Source organism: Citrus sinensis, chromosome 8 (assembly GCF_022201045.2).
Source record: "Citrus sinensis cultivar Valencia sweet orange chromosome 8, DVS_A1.0, whole genome shotgun sequence".
Classification (NCBI taxonomy): Eukaryota; Viridiplantae; Streptophyta; class Magnoliopsida; order Sapindales; family Rutaceae; genus Citrus; species Citrus sinensis.
In genome coordinates this window covers 30,453,601-30,474,313 of record NC_068563.1, presented here as the reverse complement: position 1 = coordinate 30,474,313, position 20,713 = coordinate 30,453,601, and the positions used below count along the sequence as shown (strand labels likewise).

The 20,713-nt window shown below is 36.2% G+C and overlaps 3 protein-coding genes across 23 annotated transcripts; all 3 read left to right on the top strand.

The window, feature by feature from the left end:
- Positions 1-705: 705 nt before the first annotated feature.
- LOC102619639 (YTH domain-containing protein ECT4) lies at positions 706-7,121 on the top strand. 21 transcript variants are annotated; one of them, XM_025102269.2, is made up of 9 exons: positions 706-866; positions 994-1,057; positions 2,406-2,443; positions 2,606-2,732; positions 3,378-3,454; positions 3,543-4,055; positions 4,197-4,736; positions 5,548-5,760; positions 6,401-7,121. In XM_025102269.2, the coding sequence occupies exons 2-9, from the start codon at positions 1,015-1,017 to the stop codon at positions 6,770-6,772; spliced, it is 1,923 nt and encodes a 640-aa protein (XP_024958037.2). In that variant the 5' UTR covers positions 706-866; positions 994-1,014; the 3' UTR covers positions 6,773-7,121. The 21 variants fall into 21 exon arrangements, 20 of the variants coding, with proteins under 20 accessions (XP_024958037.2, XP_015388863.2, XP_015388862.2 ...); XM_015533377.3 differs by having other exon boundaries at positions 2,558-2,732; XM_015533376.3 differs by having other exon boundaries at positions 2,367-2,443; positions 2,558-2,732.
- Positions 7,122-8,538: 1,417 nt separating this feature from the next.
- LOC102619344 (hypothetical protein) lies at positions 8,539-11,975 on the top strand. The gene is made up of 6 exons (XM_006488541.4): positions 8,539-9,172; positions 9,452-9,596; positions 9,804-10,064; positions 10,618-10,699; positions 10,899-11,095; positions 11,456-11,975. Exons 1-6 carry the CDS (start codon positions 8,901-8,903, stop codon positions 11,735-11,737), a joined length of 1,239 nt encoding a protein of 412 aa, XP_006488604.2. The 5' UTR covers positions 8,539-8,900; the 3' UTR covers positions 11,738-11,975.
- Positions 11,976-12,108: 133 nt separating this feature from the next.
- Positions 12,109-18,141, top strand: LOC102619046 (protein STRUBBELIG-RECEPTOR FAMILY 5). Its single transcript, XM_052432371.1, has 16 exons — positions 12,109-12,882; positions 13,530-13,662; positions 13,768-13,839; positions 13,925-13,990; positions 14,252-14,323; positions 14,408-14,479; positions 14,644-14,715; positions 14,825-14,890; positions 14,983-15,042; positions 15,119-15,519; positions 15,679-15,947; positions 16,288-16,559; positions 16,784-16,904; positions 17,141-17,277; positions 17,422-17,578; positions 17,690-18,141. The coding sequence occupies exons 1-16, from the start codon at positions 12,795-12,797 to the stop codon at positions 17,816-17,818; spliced, it is 2,187 nt and encodes a 728-aa protein (XP_052288331.1). The 5' UTR covers positions 12,109-12,794; the 3' UTR covers positions 17,819-18,141.
- Positions 18,142-20,713: the final 2,572 nt, after the last annotated feature.

The window sequence follows — 20,713 nt, the reverse complement described above, 5'->3', positions numbered from 1 at the left end:
ATTATGAGATTTAATGTATCTAATAAGATGTGAGTCTTTAATGTGTAGAAACCCACAAAAAAACGTTGTCAATATAAATGATTATAACTAACAGGTCATGAGTATCTTTTTATTCTCTACTGACATCATATCATCAGAGACCGAGAGCGTAAAGAATATTAAATAATTTAAAAAAAAAAACGTATTGAGTTGAAAAGCCATCACACAATTCTAAAAAGCAATTTGGCATTATAGATTTAAGTACATTTTATCATAATTTTTTCTTGATTCTCGGTGATACAACATAAATATTTTTAATAGTTTTCACCAAAAATTTTTTATTCTAATATCAACAACTTCGTAACAAAACCCTCATATGCTTCCCATACTCTTCCACTGCCAATGCTGACCCTTCCTCTATCTCTCTCTCTTTCTATTTTTCATCTTTTTCCCTTTATTTTGGCCTTTGGCAATTACTCACACGCTTGAGGGGACACGTGCGGCACATGTTACACGTTGAGGTAGGTAAATAATTCACATTTAAATGAATTAATTTTTTTTCATTGGGTTAGTAACTTCAACATTTTTCTTTTTTCTTTTTTTACCAAAAAAACGTAGGCATGGAGCGTAGTGTGCCGTGTCAGTGACACAGTGCAGAGCCTAGGTGTACCTAGTATAGTTTACGTAGTTAACAAAGGCTGTTCCTTCTCTGGTTTTATTTTTGTTTTTACCATATTTACCATTCACTCACGATTCATCATTAAAGGCAAAACCAAAAAAAGAAAAAGAAAAAAGAAAAAAAAAAGAGAAAAGGCAAGAACAAAGTCGTCGTCGTCATCAACATCATCATCATCATCATCATCATCATTCATTAATAATAATGAGAAGTAAGTATATATATAGAAAAATGTTAAGGTACCGTGTCTGGTCTTTAGTTGTAGATTCTCTGGTCTGGTGGTGCCAGAACTTTAAGACAATCTTTTCTTTTTTCCTTGTTTGTTTTGTTTCATAAAGATTCAGATCAAATCATATCATATGGCGGCAACCCAATCACAACAAGCTCCAGATCGTACCACTGGTACTTTCACCTTACCTAACGTAGCCTAACCTAGACCCTGTCATCATCTTATCCTCTCTTTATTTAAATATACTTTTTGCATATGTTTTTGTGTGTATATCGATCTTGATTGAATTCTTCATTCATTGATGGATTTCTTTTATTTTATCAAATCTCTATGTCAAGTGAATGGCTCATTCAAGTTTATGGGCTTAAATCTGCATCCTTTGATCATGTAACTCTGGCTGCTTTTGCTTGTTGGCGTCTTTGGTTGCGAATTGCTTTTTCTTTCTATTTGTTTAGTTCATTTTGATGGCTTTGGAAATACGTGTTTGGATGCTATGGAAAGATCTTATGTGTTATTTAACCTGTCTCTGCTTGTTTTGCTGTTTTAAGTTGAGTTAAGGCAGAATTACCTGCATGTCATATTGATGAGATCTGGGATCTGGGAATTGTAAGATGACCAAAAGTATTGCAAATTTTGGATTTTTATGTTCTTTGATTGTAACATGTTTTACATGAAATCCATAATGTTTGGGGTCAATTTGACAATCTGTTGGGTGGTGTTTCTTTAATTTGCCAATACTAAAATTTGTCTGTGGATGTGGAGCATTGAGTATATCCACAGCATTCATTATGAACAAGATGAAATACTTCATTTTGATATTATTTATTGAATTGCGAAATGGCTTTATACGGTTGCATCAATTTGGATGTTGGAGTTCACTTTAAGGTGCTAAAACTCATAGGTTAATATTGAAGCGGTGAACTTCACTTGACCTTTAGGATTTGCAATTTGTTTTTCATTAGAATAATAGATCACACAAAACCTCTCTTCTGCTTCATCTAGCATCTCAGAATGTTTCTAGAAACTCAGTGCTAATTATCTATGCTGTGTGGTATGAATCAATAATATGTTAAATCTTTTTCTCTCTTTTTTTTTTTGAAAGTCAATAATTTGTAAAGTACTTCCAGTATATGTCATTCCTTGAGAATTTAAGGTCAAACTAGTTAGTTTGTGCTGAAGTTGGGTCTTTTGTTCATTGCAACATGGTTTGAATGCATGGATTTTGGTTTCTGGTGATGTGGACTTTTGGCTTTGTCCCTTATCCTTCTGGTCTTGGCATTTTAACACTGTAAGTGAATGGTTAAGCCCATTAGTCAATATCTCGCTGCCTTTAACTTTATATTTTATTCGTATTCTTCTATTTATCATTGGTGCATACGTGTGCGTGCATGGATTTGTTTGCACATATTCATAGCTTTGACTTTTCATTTCCCAGAGTTTAGCTTTGGTTGGTCAATAATTTGTACTGCGTGTGTTTCTAAGACTCTACTAAGTCACTGAGCATACTGATCATGGATGCAGAAGATCAACCAGCTGATACAGATAAAATGAAGGAGCAGGTAGTTGTGAGCCCAGTTCTAAGCCCTTCCTTTCTATTATTTGTCTCTGCATCAATGAATATAAGGAAAAAAAAAATTGTAGTAACAACCTTCATTTTGTCCTTCTCTTGTCAGCCTCTTTCAGCAACAAATGAGAGCTCAGTTTCTCCTAATTCCTCTCAGGGTGCTCTCACTGTAGGACATACAAGGGAGACTGCAGTGCAATCAGGATCTTTTGGTCCTGTTGGAGACCATTCTGTCTACTCATCTAACATTTTTGCACCGCAGGCGCAGGCCTTCTACTATAGAGGTTAGTCTTTCACCTTCTGAATCTGTTCGGCCTATAAATTTGGCCAGCTCAGGCTTTGTTGATGATTCTAGTCAAGAATCTATTCTTTCTTCTTACTTTTGGGATTGAAATGTGGCTTGTTTCTTTTATGTGCAAATTGAAGTTCGATCCATCATTGGTGATGCCCTCCTAGATTTAGTTTTTGAATGATGCCCTCCTAGATTTAGTTTTTGAATGAGGTGCTACTGAATGCTTGGATCCATCATCACATGGAAAGATGAAAGTGCTTAATTTTCATTATTGAAGGATTTAGCTACTACCAAATGACCTTCTAAAAGCCATGTGATGCATGTGCAAGTCACCGTCTCTGGTCTTATACAGTTAAGGTGATTAATACCTTACAAATTTAAACAGCTGAAGCTAAGAGCCTTAAACAGTTGATCAGAGACTACCTGTTGGGAGGAATATTCTGTTCATGCGGTAATTAGCTTCAAGGTTCTTTTGACAGATGAACTATAACGTTACATGATTTCTTCGTCTTGAATTATGTAGTAGTTTAGAGATACCTGAGTTGCACTTCATGTTAAGATTCATAGATTTACTTTATTCTGATCACTTGTAAAACCAACCTGAAGGCATCTATTCTACTCTGTGGTGAGACTGTAGGTTACGACAATGTTCCTGGTGAATGGGATGAATATCCCTCATATGTCAATGCTGAAGGATTGGAACTTGGATCTTCTGTTAGTACATTACTCCCTTCTTTGTTTATACATTTTCTTTCCTGTGAAAATATACAGTATAGATTGTCTAATTTTTAATAAATACTAGGGGGTTTACAACGACAATCCTTCGCTTGTATATCATACTGGATATGGTTACAGTCCACAAATGCCATATGGACCATACTCTCCCGTCACAACTCCTTCTGTTGGTGGAGATGCACATTTATATTCTCCTCAGCAGTTTCCATTCTCTGGGCCACCTTACTACCAGCAGATGGTTCCCCCTAGCTTGCCGTATATTACTTCACCAACTCCAGTTTCACAACCAGAGCTCAATACACTGATGGGTGCTGAGCAACAAAATGATAACATGCTTTTTGGACCGAGGTCTGGTTATCCTCCTGCATTGGGATCTTTTGGTAGAGGCGGTATGCATGGAAATCCTGGTATGATTGGTTTTCATGATGGACAGCAAGGGTTTGATGGATTGAGATCTGGAGGACTTTGGTCAGATTGGTCAAAACCTTCAGACAGACAAAGACCTCTGACCCCAATATCACCTGCTGTGTCTCCTCAACCAATTGGTACATTTGGGTCATTTGGGCAAAATGTTCCAGTGGTGGGTTCTCTTTGCTCCTCTAACTTGTCAGCTTTGTGTAGTTATCTTAGATAATCAATGTCAAAGTTTTAACTAAATGCATACAAAGTTCTTACAGAGCTATTTGTTAAATGCTGACAATCACATTATAATTTTCCGCAGGCATCTCAACAACAAAGATCTTTTTATGGTTTTGGATCAGGTTCGAATTCCTACAATAGAGGTTACATGCACAATGCTTTTAGTCAGGGCTCCAATTTTGGTGGTACGCCAATTTCTAATTTGGCAATTAACAATCGGGGCTGGATTTCTCTTGACTCTAGTAAACGACGTGTGAGGGGTAGTGGTTCTTTATGTGGTTGCAATGGTACTCTTGATATACTAAATGAGCAAAACCGGGGCCCAAGAGCTTTAAAGCCTAAGAGTCAAATGACAGATGAACATGGTTCCTCGGTCGACCAAAACAAAGAAAGCAAGTCTGTGGTTAAGATTCTCGATGAGTCATACAACCAGCCAGATTTTGTCACCGACTACAAAGATGCAAAGTTTTTCATTATCAAGTCTTATAGCGAAGATAATGTACACAAGAGCATCAAATATGGTGTCTGGGCCAGCACACCAAATGGTAACAAGAAGTTAGATGCTGCTTGTTGTGAAGCTAAAGAGAAGCAAGATGCATGTCCAGTGTTTCTCTTCTTTTCGGTAAATACCTTTTTTATGGCCTTTTGAAGACAATAACCTTACTTGATCAAACTAAAGTTCATGCAAGCTTTTGAGATTATGATGCTACTGAATGTAAGGCAATTCTCCTATATAAGTTTTGTTTTACTGCTTTTAAGCTAAGTCTTATTCACTGGTCAGATTATTCGCAGCTGGAGGTTGTTTCATAGAATATTAATTTTTAGAAAGTTTCCTTCTGACTGTTCTGTTAGAAGGATAAAAATCTTAGGAAATACGCATACAGTGTTATCTTTTATTTTGTCCAGGTGTTCAGTGCACAGTTTACCTTCATTGGTAGTTTGATGATGTTATTTTTCCAAGTAATCAGTTCTGTTCAAATTCCAGCTAACCTGGCTTAGAAAGAGAGAATAAGCTTGGTCCCTGAAGTGTGATAAATAGGTTAGGCTACTTTGAGACAGTTGACAATCTCTGGAAATGTATTGTTGGATCTGAATGTTTTCCCCAATCAGTTGCTGAGCCTACTGCGATTATTTTGGTTCACTTCACCATGTTCTATTTATTACTTCTGTGGATAGAATCATTTGTTTAACCTCCTTTGTTGAACTGTCAAAGAAGATTGATTTGATCTGATTTTCTTGATCACATCCTCACTTGCTGGTTGCTAGAAGGGTTCTTTTCATGCTAGTTAGTATCCTTTTTTTCCTTGGCTGGAGGAGAATTTTTATTTCTGCTATTATTGTGCTTCTGTACAACCATTCTTTCTTGTTCCCTTTGAATGTCTCTCTCCCTATCTCTCTTGTTCTGTCCACATTCATGATACATTTATGTGCAGGTTAATGCTAGTGCTCAGTTCTGTGGTGTGGCTGAAATGATTGGTCCTGTTGATTTTGAAAAGAGTGTGGATTACTGGCAGCAAGATAAATGGAGTGGGCAGTTCCCTGTTAAGTGGCATATTATCAAAGATGTCCCAAATAGTCAGTTTCGTCACATTGTACTGGAAAATAATGACAACAAGCCTGTCACTAACAGTCGGGATACACAGGAGGTAAGTTGGTTGGAACTTCTGGAAGCAATGAAAATCTGTGTACTTTTTTTATGGGAATGACATTGTCTTATGTCAGAACATTGTTTTCCCAGGTATATAGTTGCTGTCTTTTGGGACTGCAGCTCTTATTGTTTTGCCTAACATGCACTTGTAGCTTTTGAGATCCACCTGGCTGTTCTTTTTATTTTCTCCTCAAAACTGTTCTGTTCTTTTGTACTCATCACTGAAAAATGAAAATGTCCCCATAAAGCCAATGAATGGTCCTAACTCTTGATCCTTGTGAGCCTTCATACTGAGGTAATGCTCATACCACCATGGCACGATGTATTTCTCCTTCGGTCCAAACAGATCCTTCTATCACATATTCATTACCTAGCTGAAATTGTGATAATTGTATTGTCAATTTTAATCTCTCTCGGCATGCTAATCTTTGGCTGCTTATCATGTCCGAATTTCATTCTTGTTTTATATCTACCCTACTTGTCCAACAATCTTCCACCTCTTACTTCAAAATAAGATGTCATGGTTGACAGAATAGATGAGTGTCTTTGCATGTTAGCTCATCAGCTGCTTTTGATTGTTATCTTTATACTTATGACTATAATTTTACTTCCATGTGACTATCTATTGAATATTGCAGGTGAAATTGGAGCAAGGCATTGAGATGTTAAACATCTTTAAGAATTATGTAACCGATATGTCAATCCTGGATGATTTTGATTTCTATGAAGATCGGCAGAAAGCCATGCAGGAAAGGAAGGCAAGACAGCAAGCTAGCTTGATGGCTGTAGGGGTAGTTGGAGAGAATGATCATAAAAATGCAGTCACCTATTCCACTGATTTTATCAAGCAGATGTCCAAGAGCTTTGCTCAAGTTGTCCGCTTGGATGAGGGTAACAAAGACGGCATGGGTGTAGACAAAGCTACTTCTGCCTCTGGCGGCTCCATGGGTGCCAGAGGTAAACTTGAAGATGCTCTTACTGCCGTCGTCTCTTCTGCTCAGTCCAGTTAGGAACACATCTTTGGGTGGGATTCCTGTTCTGTATGTGACGAACTTCCATTCTACTCCTTCAGTATTTTATTGTTTTATGAAATGGTAGATCTCTGATGTCTTTTGGGTTCATTGGATTGCATCGGTAACCGAATTAAAAGGTCTTACAAGTTTTTACAGCTGACAAGCTTCATGTATAATATGTCTTCCAAGTGCCTTTTGTCCTTTTTCTTTTTTCCTGTCCTTTTCACTTCTTCATCAGTGAATGTAGTTGTATGTGGAAATTGACTGACATATTGCGCTTGTAAAGTTCCAGATCTCTTTGCATGCAGTTTAATAATGGAATACAGCATAAGGTGCTAAAGCGAAACTCTCTCTTTTTTATGTCTGAATGGTTCAGGAAATGATTCCATCATAGTGGTAATTCTTGTTGAGGGTGGTGAGCTTATGCAGTTCCTTGGGAACTTAGATCCAGCTATTGTGACAGAAAATGAAATAGTGTGTGTGTTGATGATGAGTATAATAAATGTGAAAATTCTGTTTCATTTTTAGATTTTCATTCCCCTCTCTCCCTCTCTCCATATATGTTATTGTGTCGTGAGTGCTCTGATTGAACAAAGGCAGACTATCATTTTTTTGTTATACGATTATGGGTGCATGTAATATGTGTTATCCCATAGTCTATTGGCTTCAATTATGCCATAGCATATCGTTTTTGATGAATAATTCTGTCTTTATGAAGTAATTTTGTCAAGTATGGTTTTGTTTTGAGTGAGTTAGATTAGGGGCAGTGGATTGATTTTCGTAACCTATTTGTTGCTCTGACGGACTGGTAGTGGTCTCTCTAACTCTATGCTGTGAGTTGAATGAATGCTGCAGGCTCCTTAACAAGAACACGTTTGTGCTGCTGCAAAACCGCGAAGGTTGAACGAATACGTGGTTTGATTTGAGTATCTTGTTAGCTGTTCTGAATATATGTATAAATCGTTTTATTCCTGCGACCATGCCAGAAGGAGTACTTTTGATCTTGTGCATTGTGTATCCTTGTGGACCGACACTTGAAAGGGAACTGGTGTTAGTCGCAAGAAAATGGAAGGGTTTTGAGATTAAAGAGAGCGGTGCCTGTGCTAGGAGGGGGGGCAAAACTAAAGACTAGTTGATTTGAGTGAAAATAACATAATGAATGATATGCTTGTGTTGTAGAAGCACCCACTAGTCTTTGTCTTAGACTTGTCTCTGGATTCTGTGGCCTCCGCCTCACTCGCATCACATATCCTCTTTATCTTATCCGCAGCTATAAGTAAAAGTATGACAACGACGGCGTCTAACACTATCAATTCGATGTGCATGCAGAACGCATAATGAGGGGATTCACTCATTCGCCTTTGGAGTAGAGGCCCGACATTTGATTGAGCTCATCAAGGTCAGCCAGGCCGAGGCGTCTCAAATAAGTATACATGCAATTTGATTATATTAAACGAACTCAGAAGAAGCTATTTAAAAAAATAAAAATAAAAATAAAGGAACCTCAGTTAGAAGAAGAAGGAGAAGGTGAAATGTACACAACAAACCGCTGCCGTGTTTGTTCGTTGTAATCCATGCAAAACAAATTAATCCCCTCCCACTCCCTTCTTTGGTTTTCTTCAACTAATGGTAATTGTATTAAAAAATTACCCATCTTTATCTCTCTCCCTCCTTTTTTTTTTAATATATATATATATATATATATATATATATATATATATATATTGTATTCCAATTTGTGCGAGTGTGTGTGAATGATGGTATGCGTATATATATTAACAGAACAGAAAACGCGCGACTGGGGAGGCAACATCGTAACCGTCCGACCAAGGAAGTAGCAGCAGAGCACGATACCAATTACCAACCGTACAATAGTAGTAGTAATAGACTAATAGTAATAGTAATACCTACGCTGCTGCCTTCTTGTCTGCTTGATCAGTAGTGATTATTCTCTTCTCAATCTCGTTCGTATTCATAATTTCATATATGTCGTCGTCAATTATTGTGCCAAAAAATACAGTCACAAACGCAAGCAAAGGTGCTGCTGCTGACGCTGCCTGCCAGTAAAAATTCTTTCGAGTGTGATTCTGAATCTGATGCTGATTAATTAGGAGTTACACAAGAGATGATAAAAACAAGCCAAGTGAACGAGATGGCCAAATTCTGGGTTTCATCATCATCATCGTATGAATTTTGGCACCAAAACAGCAATCGAGCAGGATTTGCAAACGCAACTCTCATAGCTCTGTTCATTATACTCGTCTACCATTTATCCAAAACCCGCTTCCATTCATTTGCCTCCCGCTTTATATCGCCATCGCCATCTCCGTCACCATCCTCCTCGTCTTCTTTTTCTGCTATTACCGTTGCTTCCCGCTCTGACCCCTCTCAATCAAGGTACCTTTTTTTTTTCCCCTCTCTTTCGATTTTGCTTTTTTATAATTTTCTGGGGGCTGGGTTCGTTTTCATTCTTCTTTTGTGATTTAGGGTTGCTTGTATCTTCTCATTTTCCATTATAAAGCTCTTGTTTTTCTACATTTTACTTGTCTGCTTGGTGTTGAATGTCTTTTGGTTTCTGTTAATTGCAATTCCATTCCTGCTTGTATCGTATTCACATTTTACAGCACTTGTTTCCTTCCCTGTAATTAATTACACCACTTCTGTTCACTTCTGCAGAAGATCAGAGATTGTTTCAGATGCTGATTTGAAGTTCTTAATTGAAACTTTGGAAGAAAACTTTAGTGAGAACGACAAATGGGAAAATGTCATTGATAAAAGAAACAACCTATTATACTACAATGCTAGATGCTGCAAGCCTAAGGTTTGGGTCTCCCGGGCTCTCTCACTTTTAAAACTATAGATATTGAAATGATTTTAAGTTAGTTCATCTTTTTTTTTTTTTCAGTGTTACTAGTTCAACATATTGTTTGTTGAACATGTGATTGATATCCATGCTTTTATTTTTTCCCAGTTCAGAAAATTAAGGTATTTGACTTTGGTTTGATGTTTCTTTGTTTTCTGGTTGTAGGTTGGTCCTCTAAAATACTTGAGTGTCACAGTATTTGAGAATTGCACCCCTGAGATCTTAAGGGATTTTTACATGGACAACGATTACAGAGTGCGGTGGGACAAGACTGTGGTTGAGCATAAGCAGCTGCAGGTGGATAAAACTAATGGTACCGAAATCGGTCGCACAATAAAGAAATTCCCACTCTTGACACCTAGAGAGTACGTATTGGCTTGGAGATTGTGGGAGGGAAGAGATCAAACTTTCTACTGTTTTAGCAAGGTATGTAGGAGTAAAAAATAATAATAAACAAAATTAAATCTTGAAGCCAGAGTAATTACTTTTACTGACTTGATACTTATTTGGAAGCCCTATAGATATTTCTCTTTGATTATTTGTTCCCCTAGCTATAATTGCATTATTTGTCTATTTTTTTCAGTCTGTCTAACCTTTCGGGTAACTGGTATATCATCTGACGGGGTTTATCTGGTTGAAATGAGGAAGTACATTATGATTGGTCGTGATTAGAAAATTTAAGATTTTTCATAACAGAATATATTATCTTTAGCTTGTACTAATCTGTCCTAAAAGCTGCTCCATTTTTTTTGGGATGTGAAATGCTTTCTCCATTGAGTATATAAGAATTTTCTATTTGTTTTCTGCTGTTATTTTATAAAAGGAGTTGATGAGTTTGCATGGTGGATTTGCCTGGTAAGTATTTGAGAAACAGAAGAAATATATGTTATGATTTATGAACAAAGTGTTACCATTATAGCTTTTGATGCTCTTGTTCCTTTTTGAGGCCACTCACTTTATTGTTTACAAACCTCGTTAGGAATGTGATCATCCTTTGGCACCACCGCAGAGGAAGTATGTACGCGTCACATATTTTAGATCCGGATGGCGTATCCAGAAAGGTAAGTGTTTCATTCACTTATCTTCAAATTCTAGTTTAGCTTTTCTTTTTCTGGTCTTTATAAGGTCTGCTCTCTCTCTCACACATCCTGTTAGTAGCTGAGTTTCAACTCATTTTTCTACTAGTATGAGATAAATTCTTTAATAGCTATATTGTGGATTGGTTTGATTAAATTACGAAGTACAATTTTGTTATCTCAGTGCCTGGTAGAGATGCTTGTGAGATTAAAGTTTTTCACCAAGAAGATGCTGGTTTAAATGTGGAGATGGCAAAGCTGGCTTTTGCAAAAGGCATATGGAGTTATGTGTGTAAGATGGATAATGCACTGCGCAATTACGCTGTGGTCAGTCATCCTCAAACAATTCCAGCTGTTTCGGCTGTCACCCTTATTCAAAAGGTTAGGACTTGCAGAGATAATCTTTAGTTTTTTGTTAACTTAGATTTCCAAAGCAATCAGATTTATGTCCAGTTTTTGATCCATTTGTTATATTGTTTGAAATTTGTTGAGGTGAGCTGGATTGCATGGTTAATATAATGACTAATTTCAGTTTATAGATGATTTTATGTTTGTGTTTGCCAAATATAGCCTCTTTGGTATCAGATTTGACTGTAGAACTTTTTGATATTATGTGATAATGCATTGTTTTCTATTGATTGACTGCACTGGTATAGCACTCCCATGATAACCTCGCATTTACATGTCCTTAAATTTTTTTGACTAAGTGTGCTTGACATTTTCCTCCACCTACACCTGTAGGTTCCACTTGGATTAGAGGAAATAAACCGTGCAAGTTCCTCAGCTAGTCCTGCAGCAGATGCTGTCCAAGGACTATATGCTAGTGAAGCCAAACTGAAGAAATTAGCTAAAAGACCTTCAAAGAAACTGGTGGCAAATGGTTTGCTGCTGCTTGGGGGCGTGATCTGCCTGTCTCGCGGACACTCTGCTCTGGGGGCTAAAGTTGCTATGGCATATGTCTTAACAAAGCTACATAAGCGCAGCGGATCATCTGGCCAAACCAGGCAAGGTTTAGGTAAATGACCTTGTTGAATTGCCACAGCACAATTTGATGGTACTGACCAAGGAAAAAGTGATGGTGGACCTGAGGTCTGACTAGAGGAGGGGATTGGTGACAGTTTTACATCTTAAATACTTGTAATAACCTGGGTTTTAACTATTTCTTTTTCAGTGTAAATATGATTAGAGGAAGCTGTTGTTAATTGATCATAAACCTTAGTGAGGAAGTGGGAGTGCAGTTGCTCCTATTGCAACCCTAGAAGTTTTGCGTCACTCATTCCTGTTTTATTGAATGTCATGATCAATGATGTAGCACTCATGATGACGATATCGCATAAACCATAGTCGAGCAAAAAATTACAGCAAAGATACGGCAATAGCTATTAGTTAATTAGTTCTAAGGGTATGTTGGGAAGTGAGATGTTGTACTGGCTGGGAACAAAACGACCAACTATCTACTGTAAAGTAGGGGTGATTGGCGCAGCAGTTACAACCAGAGGAAGAAAAGTGAGGTAACATTTTGAGTTAATAATATACAAACAAATAAACATCAATATATATACCTCATAATCAATGTACTGTATTTAGATGTAATACATAATACACACTACGCAAAAGGTTGGGGGTTGGTTTTGAGAAACAGTTAAAGCAGGCAAGAAAGTAAAGTCCGGAAAAGGTTGACAGCTTTTGTTTCTCCTTGGCTTTCGGTGTGCATACAATGCTTTCTTTCTTAACCTCACCAATTTTAGCAGTAACTTAAAACATTCCTTCTCCAAATATAGCCACCTTTCTCTTTCAAAAAAATAAAACATCAATGTCCCCAAAAAACCCTTCTTGTAAAATAGAGATCATGGAGGAAAAATGAACATCCATTTTGTTTCTGGAGGTTGATGTTGTTCCTCCTGAACAACTCTTCCTTTGAATACAATAAAAATAACCAAAATCATAACACATTTATTATCTTCTTCTTCTCCTTCTTCTTCTTCTTCTTCTTCTTCTCTCTTAAAAAAGAAAGAAAACAACAACAACAGCAAACGACATTAACAAAATAGAAAAGAAAATTTGGTGTTTCAGAGAGAAAATGTACCAGAATCTTCTTGTCGGGTTCTTCATTTTTTATCTTGGGAGCTTCAGTTGTCATGTGCTTTCAAAGACTGACTCACAAGATGGTATGCACATTCAACTTTAAATGGGTCCGCTTATTAGGATCCACATTCATGCATGAATGAATGTGCTTTCAGAACCTGTTGTTTCATTCTGTCGGAATATTTTTGGTTTTGATCAAAGGTTGGCAAATGACTAGATTATGCATTTTGAATATTATGGCGATATATTAGCATCAACGGTTATTGACATTTATTATATATATTTTTAAATGGTTAATGATTCGCATTTGTTCTATACCTGTTTGCTTCCAATAAAATCAAAGGAAATTTTATTTACGACTAGCAATATTATTTCATTGCAAACCGGACCTTACCTAAACTTCAAATGCAAAATCATTTTGATTAGACATTTTGAAGTCTCATATAATTAATTCGTCCTTTAAAATTTATATGGGAATATTAAGTTCTGTTTGAAACTGTTTAGATATGACTCTGATAGCGACTGCAGGGATCAGTTAAATTCTCAAGTTGCAAGACTAAGAATCACATTAGCTGCTTGGAAATTTTTATTTTATTTTTCAAGAAGTGGCATGTCTTAAATTTATTAGTTAACTTATAAAGTGCTTTCTATTCATAAGATGATCAACAAACATCTTGGACCTTGCAGTGATGCAAGATTCTGACATTTGCTAATTAATTGTATTGGACAGCTTCCGCACTTAATGTTATGTATACCAGTTTACATTCACCTTCGCAATTGAGTAACTGGAAAGCAGGTGGCGGTGACCCTTGCGGGGAACACTGGAAAGGGATTACATGCTCAGGTTCATCCGTTACAGAAATGTATGCTGTCAACTTAATTGTATATTTTTAATAAATTCATTTATGTAAAATCTGGGCTTATAGATCATATGCGTCTGAAATTCCTGAGTTGTGTCTTTTCTTCAGAAAATTATCAGGCCTTGGACTCAACGGACAACTGGGTTACCAATTAACAAACTTGAAATCTGTCTCCTACCTGTGAGGCCTCACTTCTTCAATGTAACTTATTTTAATTTCGCCATCTTAATACTAGAAGAACATCACATTGAGTGTATTTGTACAGAGATGTGAGCAACAACAACCTCAAGGACAGTATACCGTATCAGCTTCCTCCTAATCTTAAGCATCTGTAAGTTAGAATCCAATGTTTCACTTACGTAACGAATTGGAGGTCGCACGTTTGTTAATATATAGAATTACCAATGTTTAAAAGTTCCATTTTCATTCAAGAATATGCTTTTTACTTACAGAAATGATCATTTAGGAAATTTAAGCTTCATTAGTTGATGTTTTGAACCACTATATATATATGATGCTCATAGTTCAGTTGCATCACTTGATTGACTTCAAATTCAGTCATGCACGCTGATCTTATAAACCTGATGTGCAGGGACCTTTCTGAAAATCAGTTCAGTGGCACTGTGCCTTATTCAATCTCGCAGATGTCTGAACTTAAGTACCTGTAAGAACACTTTCTTCTTTTGGAGCCATTAATTCCCTAGCGTTCACTACTCGCATTTCTAAGTAGTTTTTCTTTTTGGGACAGAAATCTTGGAAGCAATCAGCTCAATGGACAACTAAGTGATATGTTTCAGAAAAACGAAAAACTTGAAACTTTGTAAGTATCGTTAGTAAAGAATTTTAAGATTTCCCACAGATGTTTTTGTTTTTGAGGGGAAAAAAAGGGTAGAAATTGCAAAGAATGAGATGTGTTGTGATGTCATTAGCTTATATCGAACTGCGTCTCTCTCGATTTCAGTATTCTAATTGATGAGCTTCCAGGGATCTATCTAAAAACCAATTGACTGGCGAGCTACCTCGTAGTTTTGCATCACTGTCCAGCCTTAAAAAATTGTAAGCAGTACCAGCATTTTACATTCACATGTTTTTGTTTGTTTTATCAGTAAGGTATATATTGATCTTTTGAGTTCTTTGCTAATCATTTCGATATAAATTTTTGTAGATACTTGCAAAACAATCAATTTACAGGCTCAATAAATGTTCTTGGTAAACTTCCCCTTGATGAATTGTAAGTAGACCAATTGAAAAAAGCCCTCGGTTTGTCCCTTCTGTCGTAGGAAAATCTTACTAACTTATCCTTGCTATTCTCATTCTGCTCAGGAATGTGGAAAACAACAAATTTTCTGGCTGGGTGCCTGAGGAGTTGAAGGATATTGCTAAGTGAGTACTGAGTAGAGTGTTGAATTTTGCATTGGCTTGGAATTGACTTTATGATAATTTTTCTTTTTCCTTGAAGGACCGGAGGAAATTCTTGGTCATCCAGTCCAGCTCCTCCTCCCCCACCTGGTACAAAGCCTGTCACGAAGAGAAAGGCATCCCCGTTCCGCGAAGGTGATGAGTCGTCGTCGTCAAAAATGTGGCAATGGGTAATTATAGCAATAGCAGTTCTGCTTGCATTGGCAATAATAGCAATTGTGATTGCTCTATTCTCAAGAAGAAGGTCTTCTCCATCTTCTCATTTTCTTGATGAAGAGAGAGCTAGCCAGCGTAGAGCGTTTACGCCCCTTGCGTCGCAGGAATTAACCAATGACATGGCCCCTGAAAGCATCAAACCCTTCAAAGGTATCGACGACTACAAAGGTGGCCAAGACTATATGGGTTTCCATGACTACAAAAGTAACCAGGATCACTACAAAGGTAATTTATTTGTTTTCTGGCATCTTCTTGAAGTAAATCAATTCAATAACGTTGTCAGTCATAAGTTTTCGTTGTGATGATGTTGGTACTCTTTATTCAATCTAATGTTGTATGAAAACAGATCATTATGTAACTAACTCAGCAATATCTTGGTGACAGGAAACAAATCATTCGATTCAGATGCTTCAGTTGATATGAAGCCTTTGCCTACGCCAATTGGTCTTAAGGATCCACAAAGTGATCGTGCAAAATCATTGCATGATAATGAGTTTGCAAACCGTCTGAAAGCCAAGAAAAGCACCAATGCTCAAGCTGCACCTTTCTCTATGGCAGATTTGTTGACTGCTACTGCTAATTTTGCAACAGGGCGCCTTCTGGGTGAGGGAACTATTGGGCGTGTTTATAGAGCAAAATATCCTGATGGCAAGGTATGCTTTGACCGATTACTCTTGTGTTTGTTACCTTTTCTTTTTTCTACTAATCTGCAACCTGTAATTGTTTCTTTGCATGTTTTTTTAATAAAAATATCCATTAAAATATGTAAAACTTTGATCTCCATGTTTATAAACTAAGTGATTAAATTTTTAGTGGTCATCAACATCAATTAAACCTCTCTATCTGTCTAGTAACATCAGTAGTTGCTGAAGCTCTCACTGATTTGATCTTAATATTGTTGTTATTTACTAAATCTAGGGACAGTACGCTTTAAAAAAAGCGGTGGTACTTGATCTTATGATTATGTAATAAGATCTTCTGTGTGCTCTTCAGGTTTTGGCAGTGAAAAAGATTGATTCTTCTCATTTTCAAAGAACCAATTCAGAAAGCTTCTCAGAAATTGTGCAAAACATATCAAGGATTCGCCATACAAACATTGCTGAACTCGTTGGCTTTTGTTCAGAGCAGGGGCATAACATATTAATTTACGACTATTACAGGAATGGTTCACTTCATGAGTTTCTACATATGTCAGATGACTTTAGCAAGCCATTAACTTGGAACACAAGAATCAGAATTGCTTTGGGAACAGCCCGGGCTGTTGAGTAAGTGAATCCGCGCACTGCCTAATTTTAAAGTACAGGGTGTGTTTTTCTGGTGCTTAATAAAGTGAACCTATTGAATGGTGCTTTGGATCCATGTAGTTTAATTTGTGTTGAACATGTTTCAATTACAAAGCTTGTGAGTTAATACAAAAGATACTTTCTTCACAGTCTTCCTATCAAAGTTTGTCTTATACTAATTCTTTTACTGACATTTTCGTAATCAGGTATCTGCACGAAGTTTGTTCACCATCATTAGAGCACAAGAACATCAAGTCATCTAATATACTGCTTGACCTTGAACTCAATCCTCATCTCTCCGACTATGGCTTGGCAAGCTTCCATCAGGTTACTCTTTCTTGAGATCCAAGATATCTTCTTATCTTACTGCAAACATAGTTGATGAAATCGATATTCTAGTACGATCAGGCACCAGATGTAAAATATTATCTTAGCCGCTTGCAGAAACAGGCTTTAACTACGTTATATATATGCAGTAAAGTAGCTCCACTAATCAGTTATGCTCGGAAAGAAGCATTTTTAATTTTCTCTTTATTTTTTATTTTTTTATTTTTTTAACTCAGCGTACAAGCCAAAACCTCGGAGTTGGATACAATGCACCAGAGTGCACGAGGCCATCAGCGTATACAGTGAAGAGTGATGTTTACAGTTTTGGCGTGGTGATGTTGGAGTTATTGACAGGACGGATGCCTTATGACAGGTGCATGTTCATACTAATTCTTCAATCGCTAGTCTATGGCGCACTCTCAACAGTTAGTTAATTAATGATTTATCATGTAATAAAATAAATTTTTAAGTGCTCAATTACATATGCAAATGGCTCCGTTCTGTTCTTGTTGCTCAGTGAAAAACCAAAATCGGAGCAATGCCTGGTCCGTTGGGCAGCTCCTCAGTTACATGACTTTGACGCATTGGCCAAAATGGTGGATCCTGCCTTGCGCGGCCTTTACCCTCCCAAGTCCCTCTCTAGATTTGCAGACGTAATTGCCCTCTGCGTACAAGTGAGTGTATTATTAATCAACTAATCTATAACCTGTTCACACTCATTCACATGTGAATATTAAAAGCCTCGGTTGTTCTGTGACATGACATGCATTTAATTTCCTGGGCAGCCTGAGCCGGAGTTCCGGCCACCTATGTCAGAAGTTGTGGAGGCATTGGTGCGTTTAGTTCAGCGCTCAAGTATGAACATGAAAGACGATCTTGCAGCTTCGCGACGGACAGAGGACTCAGATTACTAACAATAATTACATAATTAACTTGTTTTGTTTTGTTTTGTACATCAGAGCGAAATTTATTTCATTAAAAACCCCCCATTTCAAGGAGAGTCGTCGTCAATTTGTTCTCAACTCCCTCCTTCTATAAATATATCCTTTCTTAGAAACTCTAGACACATCAATTTATTTGTAAGTTCCAATTTTTTTTCTTTTTTATTTTTTTTCTTGTTTCCCCGCAGAGAAAGATTTGAGAGAAATGTCACAGAAATGGAAATTCTAAAATTATTGTACTGTATTTTTTAATGCTGTTTGTGTTTACAGGCATCAATGCTTTTTTTTTTTTTAAATTTAATTTATAAAACAAGCTAGCTACATATCCAATGACAATGAGAGCTAAGTTTTTGAAATTCATTGAAGATCATGTACCATGTCTATATGTTCTAACTATTCTTTTAATTAATGAAATAAGTAGTTTTTGTTTGGTTTGTATTTTAATATGTTTGTTTTCATTTTTAAGAGGGATGAGCTTCATTACTTTTTTTTCTGATTAGGTGTTGTTATGTTCTTTTTTTTTAAAAAAAATAAAATCCTTCCTCACACCATCGAGATTAATTTACCTGGAAAAAATTACTGATTAAGGCGCATGGCATGGGGGTGGGTAAATTCAATGTCTAGATTAGCACAAGCATATATAGCCTGAACTGAATCTTGAACCGGCCTTTTTCAAATTCCCCTGTTTTTCTTTATTTCTTTCTTGTTTTATTTTTTTTTTATTTTTCTTAGAATTAATCAAATCTATTGACCCTTTGAACTGAACCTAATCGCTTGGGAAATTTTGACCGCCTAATTATATTATATGATTTATTAGGACTTGTTTTAAAGACTATTTTTGATTCCTTGTCTATTAGCTTTAGTCTCCAATTCGGTTTTTCTTATGCAAACTCTTTAAATTATTTTTTCACTTGCCTTGAATGCTATTACTAAATTATTACCTATCAATTTAAACTTTGATCAAACATTTTTCTTTAACATGACGCATTAAAAAAAAAGGCGTATAATATATGATATAAGTGGTGTAGAAGAAATAGTTTGTCTTCTAAGGAAAAAAAATATTATTATTATTATAACAAAACTTGTTTCATGTAATTTTGCATTCCCCATTAATGGGGTAGCGGTGAGAATATAATAAACGTGTTAAAGTCTATTCTTCACTTAAAACTTGTGATGAATGAATCGAGCACATCTCACATGTACGTAATTACAATTCAATTAGAACATACGAAATGAATATTTAATTTAATTTGTTGCTAGTGTTTCGTGTCAAACAATTATATATATATATATATATATGGATTGATAATGATATACGAATTTTGTAGCTAGATTTATACATATTGCTTATTAGTTTCACCATGCATGCACGAGTGCTTAACAATTAATGTCACCAGGTTTCTTTAAATAACTTACAAGTTAAAACAATTAATTAAATCAAGAAAAGAACTAATGTTGCTTCACCTAACTCTGTTTGTTTGAGGGAGACTTGACTGCTATCGAGTCTTGAGTCTTGACAGAAAACACGAAAATGAAGGAATAATGAGGAGAATAACATAGCTTTTAGTTATTAAAGGCTTTCAAGTCAAATTTCCAAAGGTGGGGGTTTAATAACTTTTGAAGTAAGATCAAAGAAATTCCATGCTGCAATAAATAAACTAAACCAAGCTCGACGGAGATTCAATCTGGGTGGACCTCGACTTACAGGCGACGGTAGAAAGTTATTAGGCGATGGTTTCGCATTTTAATAAATTAAAATTATGAAACCTTTTTGTTTGTGAAACACGAGACAAGCTGGCTTTCAACTCGGTGAAACACGAGTCACGAGGCAAATTTAACCATTCTTTTTTCCTTTTTTGGAGGGGTGAAAGCTTGCTTTTTAGGCTTTGGCTTGCTGCCACTTTTAAGTTGTGCTTTTATATATCTATGATCGAAACTTTCGGAAAGTACAGGGCAAATACCTAATTCCAACCTTAATGTATAATAATTTATAGCAAAAGTCATTTGATTTTCTTTTCCTTTCACATTACTTACACTCAACACGGTTTGCTAATTCATAAGAACTTGGAATTTGATAGCGAGACATGCCAGTTCTCACTCTTTAATAAAAATTGAAGGCTTTGTTTTTAATTCATTTTGCAGTAATTAATTAATCAGCTTAATTTCTATATCCAAATCTTGTCTTATATCTTCGTAGCTTTCCTAAACTGCAAAGCAAGGGCTGATTAGAAGATAAGGTTTTTTATTTTATCTTTTTTTTTTTTCCCTTTTCTTTTCAGAAAAAAAATGAGTGGGCAAAATCTAAGAGGCTAGAGACCAACCCAAAAAAAAAAGGTTGTTGGCTTGTCGCCCAAAATTAAAGATGAGGTGGAATTTCAAGATTCCAAGAAAGATGAAAAAGGAAAGTTTCAGTCATTGTTTCTTGGTATGTTGCCCAAAAGAGACGCAACGCACGCGACCACAAAAAGATCATGTGAAAGAAGTTTTATCTGATTACGGCTTCCTAATTGTGAAGACTTTAATACTTTCTGCCGCCGTCTCCTCCTGATCCTGATTGGTCATACTTCATCATATTTTCTACTATATGTTTCATTAAGTTTATCCAGCATTTCTTGTCACTTTCTATTATATATCACTTTGTCCATGAATTAATTAGCTCAACACTCAACTACAAAGTATAAAAGATAAGTATTCGAATTTTTTTTTCTTTGTTGACAATTAATTTTTAATAATACGCATGGATGGATTGTATTATCATCTGCGATTAGAACGTGAAGCTCTCAGGCTTACTCATGATGAAAACGTACGAAAAAGGATATATAGAAATATGTGTATGTATGTCACAGAGTTCAAAGATAAAATTCAAAA

What these genes read in the sequence shown, in the direction of transcription:
- LOC102619639 (XM_015533376.3), top strand. Translation starts at nt 1,015, where the DNA reads ATGGCGGCAACCCAATCACAACAAGCTCCAGATCGTACCACTG. An exon ending in AGCTCCAGATCGTACCACTG is followed by an intron (nt 1,058 to 2,366) that starts GTACTTTCACCT and finishes TGTGTTTCTAAG; the next exon opens with ACTCTACTAAGTCACTGAGC. An exon ending in CAGATAAAATGAAGGAGCAG is followed by an intron (nt 2,444 to 2,557) that starts GTAGTTGTGAGC and finishes TTCTCTTGTCAG; the next exon opens with CCTCTTTCAGCAACAAATGA.
- LOC102619344 (XM_006488541.4), top strand. Translation starts at nt 8,901, where the DNA reads ATGATAAAAACAAGCCAAGTGAACGAGATGGCCAAATTCTGGGTTTCA. An exon ending in CTAGATGCTGCAAGCCTAAG is followed by an intron (nt 9,597 to 9,803) that starts GTTTGGGTCTCC and finishes TTCTGGTTGTAG; the next exon opens with GTTGGTCCTCTAAAATACTT. An exon ending in CGGATGGCGTATCCAGAAAG is followed by an intron (nt 10,700 to 10,898) that starts GTAAGTGTTTCA and finishes TTGTTATCTCAG; the next exon opens with TGCCTGGTAGAGATGCTTGT.
- LOC102619046 (XM_052432371.1), top strand. Translation starts at nt 12,795, where the DNA reads ATGTACCAGAATCTTCTTGTCGGGTTCTTCATTTTTTATCTTGGGAGC. An exon ending in CCTCCTAATCTTAAGCATCT is followed by an intron (nt 13,991 to 14,251) that starts GTAAGTTAGAAT and finishes CCTGATGTGCAG; the next exon opens with GGACCTTTCTGAAAATCAGT. An exon ending in GGACGGATGCCTTATGACAG is followed by an intron (nt 17,278 to 17,421) that starts GTGCATGTTCAT and finishes CTTGTTGCTCAG; the next exon opens with TGAAAAACCAAAATCGGAGC.